A 7990-nucleotide genomic window follows, 5' to 3' on the forward strand; every position below is an offset into this window, starting at 1 on the left:
TGCAATGTAAATTGCAATGTGGTGAGGCCTGTTGTTTGTCCACCTATGGTGGCCTCAATGACCAAAAGACCCCAACAGAAACCAAGACTGACTCCCAACGTGTTCCTCCTATAGATTCTGTGAAATGTGTCATGGGCTATACTCAAAGGTTTACTACTGTTGAACACCAGGTAGCGCTCGCTCTGCATGGGGCCCCTGCCTCGCTGTCGTTGTGCCGGTTTTCTCCTCACATGTTTTACCAGCTTGCAGACATGCTTTGCTGCCGCAGCTCATCCCCTTATTCCCCCACAAGCTAATCCTCTCTCTCCCTCTTACTCGCTCTCCCTTCCAACTCGTTCTGTCCTTCTCACACTGTGTGTGTCCGTCTCTCTCTCTTACTGTCCTTCTCACTGTCTCTCTCTCTTACTGTCCTGCTCACTGTCTCTCTCTCTTACTGTCCTTCTCACTGTCTCTCTCACTTCCTCTGTCCTTGCTGTCTCTCACTTCCTCTGTCCTTCTGTCTGTCTCTTTTTCTCTTACTCTGTCTTTCTCACTTTCTCTCTCACTTACTGTCTCTCTCTCTTACTGTCTTTCTCCCTGTCTCTCTCTTGTATTTTTGCTTGTCTCTCTCTTACTGTCTTACGTGCTGTCCTCATCTGTCTCTCCTATACATTTACTCTGCCAATTTCTCTATCTCTCTTTCTGTCTCTATCTGTCCCTCACTGTGTGCGTGCGTGTGTGTGTGTGTGTGTGTGTGTGTGTGTGTGTGTGTGTGTGTCTCTGTCTCTGACTCTCTGTCTCTCTCTCAGTGTGTGTGTCTCTCTCTGTCTTTGTCTCTCTCTCTGTCTCTGTCTCTCTCTCTCTCTCTGTGTCTCTCTCTCTCTGTGTGTCTCTCTCTCTCTCTCTCTGTCTGTCTCTGTCTCTGTCTCTCTGTGTGTGTATCTCTCTCTGTCTCTCTGTGTGTGTATCTCTCTCTGTCTCTCTTTGAGCATGTTCAACAACAATAACCTCTTGTCTTTGGACCTGTCCTCGGTCAAAGAACTATTTTCCTTCCTGTCCCCTCTTTGCACTTTTGATTAAATTGGCCTCGGCCCTAATCCAGAGATGTTATTTGGTGAAATGCCCCTTCTAACCCTACAGTCACAGACTGCATTCTATTGGTCGGTTTCAACGCTCCCCAGGGGTCACTACTTACTTCTTCCCAAAGTATTTATTTGAACCTCCTCACTAAACAGACCTGAGTGTTTCAACGGCAGTCAATGATTAACCACCAGCATCAGGACTACTCAGATGTACTACTAAGCACCACAGCATTCCTGCATGCATGCCCCCGCCGCCCAAAGCACACGAGTCGTCCCTACTATTGACCCTATTAAACCCCTCCTGAATGCAGTGCTGCCAGCTGTTTAAGGTCCAAATGTGTGTTTCTATGGAAACGAGACTGACTTTATCTCTATCCCCCCCCCCCCCCGCGGTGCAGATCCGGGTGGTGAATGCATTCCGCAGCTCCGTGTCCCTCTATGAGGGCATGGAGAAGCCCGACCCGCGCTCCTCCATCCATAACTTCATGAGCCACCCCGAGTTCACCATCGAGGACTCGGAGACGCACATCCCCCTGATCGACGACACGGACGCCGAGGACGACGCGCCCACCAAGCGCAACTCGGCCAGCCCCCGCAACGCCTCGCCCGCCCCGCCCTCGCCCGGCCCCGCCCCCGGGAGCCCCGCGCCCAGCCCCGCCCCCACGCCCCCCCTCCAGGGCCCCGAGCCCCCGCCGGCCACGCCCAACCAGAACAATAACGCCGTGGAGAGCAACAACCACCTCCACGTCGGCCTGAAGCCGCCGGCCCCCACCGCCTCGCCGCTGGCCAGCCCCGGGAGCCCCCTGCACAGCCTGGAGACCTCCCTCTGAACCCCCACCGAGGGAGGGGGCCCTCACAGCCTGGAGACCTCCCTCTGATCCCCCCCCAGGGAGGGGGCCCTCACAGCCTGGAGGGGGCCCTCACAGCCTGGAGACCTCCCTCTGATCCCCCCCCCAGGGAGGGGGCCCTCACAGCCTGGAGACCTCCCTCTGATCCCCCACTGAGGGAGGGGGCCCTCACAGCCTGGAGACCTCCCTCTGATCCCCCCCCCAGGGAGGGGGCCCTCACAGCCTGGAGACCTCCCTCTGATCCCCCACTGAGGGAGGGGGCCCTCACAGCCTGGAGGGGGCCCTCACAGCCTGGAGGGAGACCTCCCTCTGATCCCCCCCCCAGGGAGGGGGCCCTCACAGCCTGGAGACCTCCCTCTGATCCCCCCCCAGGGAGGGGGCCCTCACAGCCTGGAGGGGGCCCTCACAGCCTGGAGGGGGCCCTCACAGCCTGGAGGGGGCCCTCACAGCCTGGAGACCTCCCTCTGATCCCCCCCCAGGGAGGGGGCCTCACAGCCTGGAGGGGGCCCTCACAGCCTGGAGACCTCCCTCTGATCCCCCCCCAGGGAGGGGGCCCTCACAGCCTGGAGGGGGCCCTCACAGCCTGGAGGGGGCCCTCACAGCCTGGAGGGGGCCCTCACAGCCTGGAGACCTCCCTCTGTTCCCCTGGGGCCGGGGGGGCCACACTGCTACTACTACTACTACTACTACTACTACTACTACTACTACTACTACTAGTACTACTACGACACACACACACCCCTGACACCACCTCCCTCAGTCCCCCCCAACCCCCCCTCCACACACACACACACACACACACACACACACACACACACACACACACACACACACACACACACACACACACACACACACACACACACACACACACACACACACACACACTGCTCCACGCACGCCACCACTTTACCGCCCAGCTCGGGAGGAAGCTCTGACTACCGGACAGATGCACTAGCAGGGGAAGGGGAGAGGAGACGAGGAGGCGAGGAGAGCAGTCAAGGAGGGGCCGCAGGCTCCTCGGGGGGAGCAGGGGGGTCCGGGATTGGCCCGGCTGGGCCTCGTGATGCATCAGACATTGGTTCAGAGTGGAGGGTTTTGGTTGGTGTGGATGCATTTGTCTTTTTAAACATTTTTTCTCTCCCCCCCCCCCCACCCCCGGACTCCCCGCCCTTGCCCCCCCACCCCCGGACTCCCCGCCCCCGGACTCCCCCCCCCCCCCCCCCCCCCCCACCTCCCTTCCTCCGTGGTATAATTGTCTTTTTCTCGGTGCACGAGAGGTGTGATAACAAACTCGGATTGAAAGTGACCTGTTTTTATTATTATTATTATTGTTGTTGTTGTTATTCTTCTTCTTCTTCTTATTATTATTGATTGAGGAGAAGAAGCTCCTCCTGGCTTGATGATCGGCTGTACGAATTTAAAAGAATCTCTACGCTTTTATCTGAATGATGTATATTTAGCTCTCTGGCCCTCGCTCATTCAAAGCCTCTGCTCCATTGGCTGTTAATATTCTGAACTATTTATGTTTTTTTTTTTTTGATAAAGCAGGTCTGTTTACAAAGTTTGTAGATACTTTTTTTCTGTTCGTGGGCAAAAAGAGCTTCCTGGCGTACGATCGAATTAAAACTGGGGACAGTTTAAAAAAACTAAAAAGAAGAGACACAAAAGATCGAATGAGACACTATTTCAGATACTGCTGTATTTTCAGGAAAAAAAGGGTGTTTCTATGGAAACCTAACTATTTTTGCCTGCACGTTTTACTTGTTATATATTTGTAGATAAATATAAAACTCTCTAGCCAAACAGATAAACACTAAGGCTTGTGAAACAGTGGAACAGAGGTCTGCCGCAGGGGATTTCACAGGAAAAAGGGTGTTTGTAGGACAAACCGGACCTCTCTCCACTCACATTTCTATGTAAAGTTTCTGAGGAGCTCCGAGTTCTATTCACTCACTCATTCATTCAGTCATTCATGGGTTTATTGATTGCATTCAAGGGCTCTGGACACCTTGATGGTCACGTTTTGAAAGGGTATGTTCTTAAGAGTTTTTGAAAACTGCTGGTTGACCTACACATTGACCTTCTCTTGATTTCTTTCCTCTCCTTTTTTTACATCAGTCCCTGCCAATGTACAATATTCATATTTGTTTACTCAGGCATAGAAAGGAATTAATACAACAGCAACAAAAAAAATCGACTAAGACGGAATCTTTTAACTTAACTTTGTCTTTAGTAGCGAAATGTTGTCTCTGGTCAAATCAAATGGATTTTTTTTCCTTCATATTTCATTCAATCTTTAAGATCTCTCTTTGGAACAACTTTATGCATCCCTCTATCCCATATCTATTTTGTTGACTCTTAAAAAATAATCCCTCACCACAAAAAAATAAACAGTTTGTATCGTCCATCTTTGTCCATAAGACTCCTTCTACCACCACCATGAAAATGTTGCTGCATCTGGGTTGTTTGTAAAATATTTTTGACACCTGATGTACTGGAAACAAACAAAAAAAAAAGGATTTGACACGTCAACATAAACGACACATACACTGGTATCTGCACAGGGTACTTTATTTCATAGCGTCCCTTGGGGAACAAATTTTGATACACACCAGACAAATTGTACCTTTGTATTTTTATGACGACACAGATGCTAACCTTTCCTCCTACTCGCAGAACGCGAGACTTGACACACAAAAACGCGGAACTGGGGTGGGGGGGCTTCGGGCTCTTGAGGATTAAAACAAATGGGTGTAAATTGGTGTGATAGGAATATTCTTCTCAGGGTGCACACGTTTTGAAAGAGAACCGGCTTCTATAGTAGAGTTTGCGGTCAAAATTGTAATGCATTGTGAAACCGATTGGGGGAATTCCTTGGCCGGCACGGTGACTGCATAGCATCGCTCCTGGTATGAACCTGGAGGACGGAGGCACAAGGGAAATGTTAACCACAATAATACATAACGTTATTTTCTGGAAATGTTTTCTTTTTTTTTTGTCATGTTTTACAGATGAAATAAAGCAGCTTGATATGGCGTACAAACTGAAGGATGAGAAAAAAGCAGTATCCATACAAAGGAGTTTGTTCCGTAGCTTCTTCCTGTAACGGGAATGAATGTTTATCCATCTGTTTTCTGGACTTTTTTTTAACATTTGGAAAATAAAGTACTTCATGTCTGGTTATCTTGAGCAATTTAAATGGTTATCGTGATTGGATTTACATTTGAAACTTTGTCAAGTAATGTGTATGGTTTTTAAAAATAAAAAATGTATTTAGCCTAAATGCAGGGCCCTGCGTTTTATTCATCAGTGGCAGTTTTGGCAGGAATCCGTGAAGACGACTAAAATGTGTAAAAAATATTCATGTCCTAAGGTTAGGGTGTCCGGGCTGGCCTCCAAGGTGGGCCAATTAACAGCGGAGCTCGAAAGCATGAAGTCCCTGTTCCTGGCCTTTCAGGCTGGGACTGGTGCAGGGGAGCCAGGTGCTCTTGCTCCTCCGGCAGCCGCCTTGGAGCCGGAGGAAGATGTGCTTTCTCTGGCAGCGTCAGCTGCCGAGTACGAGCCGGATGGGGTCCTACAGGACGCAGCCTCCCGTGCCTCCGCAGCGTGCTCCCGTCCTTCGACCCACAGCTCTACTAGTGCTTCTGAGGACAACTCAATGGGAGCCATCATTCGTATGGCCCTGGCCCGTCTGCAGCTAGACGTGCCGCAAGCGCAGCCGGCTCCGGCCAGTGCTTTCTTCAGGCGTGGCCCAGCCCCCACCAGCTTTACCGTGCCTCCATCGGAGGAGTATCTGAGGGATTTGCATGCATGCTGGAGGGATCCTAGAGCCCTCTCTCATGCAACATCCGACGGTCGGACCCTGGCAGCCATGCAGGATGCACCCAAGTTTGGCTTGGACCGCATGCCAGCAGTTGAGCCGACCATAGCCGCTCTAATTGTCTCGCCTGATGCGGCTCTAAGACCGGATGCGGGGTGTCCTCGTCCCGAGTGTCGGGTTCCGGATAACCTGCTCTACAAAGTTTACGACGCAGCGGCACGCATGGGACGCATAGGCAATTCTATGTCCCACCTGATGCTCGCTCTGTCAGCATCCCTGCAGGAGGTTGCAGTGGATGCTCCGGCCCATGATTTCAGCGACGCTTCTCTGCAGGCGTTCGAGCTGATGTCCAGAGAGTTGGGGCGGGTGATGTCCACTCTCGTCCAGGCTCGCCGCCAGGTTTGGTTGGCACAGTCTCCTCTCACTGAGGCGTGCAGGAGAACCCTCCGCAGTGTTCCAGTGGAACTTGGGGAGCTGTTTGGCTCTGCAGCTCGAGAGGCGCTTGAGCGAAATGTCCAAGCCAGAAAGACTCGCCAGCAGCTCTCTGTGCTTCAAAAGAGTCTGCCTCCTCCTAACAGGCCTAGAGGTTCTTCAGCTGCCCCACAGCCCAGCTCTCGACCACAGGCTCATCCCAGTGGCTACCTCAGGCCTCAGCACCCACGTCCACAGCCTGCTCAGCAGCAGGCACCGGCCTTTCGGGCCCCTGAGCGGCTGCCCTCGGGGCAGCCTCAGGTCCCATATGCTGCCCGTCGTTCCCCCAGAGCCTTTAGAGGCCGGGGGACCCGGCGCTGAGGGTCGGGGCCGGTCGTCGGATGCTTTTCCCAGCAGCAGCTCTGCTATTGGGCTGCTTCCACCAGGGACCCGTGGGTGCTTTCCACCTTGAGCCACGGGTACAAACTACAGTTCCCACGCCGGCCCCCAGCCTGTGGCCGGGTCAAGATGACCATCATACGACCCGGCAAAAACCCAAGCCCTCACCCAGGAGTACTCAACTTACTTTCTGGTAACAAAGAAAGACGGCGGACTCCGTCCTATCCTCGACTTGAGGGGTCTCAACAGGTTCCTGAAGGTCCTGAGGTTCCACATGCTAAGTACTGCAGAGGTTCTGCCTACTGTTGCCAGAGGGGAGTGGTTTACATCAGTAGACCTGACTGAACGATGCCTACTTTCACGTTCCCATAGCACCGCACCACAGACAGTTTCTGCGGTTTGCTTTCCAGGGGCGACGTTTTCAGTTCATGTTGCTGCCGTTCGGCCCCTCCCTTTCCCCACGGATGTTCACCAGGTGTGTGGCGGTAGCCCTCTCACCCCTGCAGTCGCGGGGCATGAAGAACCTGCCATATCCGTTTGCCTTCTTGCCCTGGCTCCTTGCAGGGACAGATCGTTTCTTCTCCAGGGCAATCAGGCTGCAGACTCACTCTCCCGTTGCAAGCCGCCGCCGGGGGAGTGGCGGCTTCATCCGGAGGTCATCCTCAACATCTGGGACGGCTTCGGCAGGGCAGAGGTGGATCTCTTTGCCACAAAGGAGTCTACCCATTGCCCCCTGTGGTTCTCCTGGACAGAGGAGAGCAGCCCTCTGGGCCAGGATGCTCTCGCCAACGATTGGCCAGAGGGTCCCCTCTATGCCTTTCCACCAACCCCTCTGATATTTCAGACGCTACAGAGGGTCCTCCAGCAGGGTCACAGACTGCTGTTGGTAGCCCCTTTCTGCCCGGGAGAACGTGGTTTCGACCGCTGCGCAGGCTCTGCAGCAGTTCACCACAGCGCCTTCCCGACAGGAAGGATCTCCTGTCTCATTTACAGGGCAAGATCTGGCATCCCGACCCTCGTTGCCTGCAGCTATGGGTCTGGCCTCTGCAGGGAGTGCTCAGACGATGTCTGCAATACCATACTATACGCCAGGGCGCCTTCTACCCGGGCGCAGTAGGAGAATAGGTGGCAGCTATTTACGGCATGGTGTTCAGACAGGGCTGAGGACCCTGTGCATTGTTCAGTTCCAAAGATTTTGGAGTTCCTCCAGTCACTCCTGGATGGCGGCCGGGCCCCTGCTACTCTGAGGGTATACGTGGCAGCCATCTCCTCGAGACATGCTTGGGTGGATAATAACACAGCGCGTTGCGGTTACAACCCCCCGAGCACAGCGTGCCCCAGTATGGGATCTGCACCTGGTGCTCGATGCTTTATGCTTGCCTCCTTTTGAACCCCTGGCTCAGGCGGAGCTGAAGTGGGTGTCCACTAAAACTTCCTTTCTCCTCGCC

At 53.5% G+C, this 7990-nt stretch overlaps 1 protein-coding gene across 1 annotated transcript; it reads left to right on the plus strand.

Moving 5' to 3' along the window:
• Window positions 1-554: 554 nt before the first annotated feature.
• Window positions 555-5195, plus strand: atp2b1a (ATPase plasma membrane Ca2+ transporting 1a). The gene has a single exon (XM_060038882.1). The coding sequence runs from the start codon at window positions 1367-1369 to the stop codon at window positions 1889-1891; it is 525 nt and encodes a 174-aa protein (XP_059894865.1). The 5' UTR covers window positions 555-1366; the 3' UTR covers window positions 1892-5195.
• The last annotated feature ends 2795 nt before the right edge of the window (window positions 5196-7990 follow it).

This window comes from Gadus macrocephalus, chromosome 19, assembly GCF_031168955.1.
Source record: "Gadus macrocephalus chromosome 19, ASM3116895v1".
Taxonomy (NCBI): domain Eukaryota; kingdom Metazoa; phylum Chordata; class Actinopteri; order Gadiformes; family Gadidae; genus Gadus; species Gadus macrocephalus.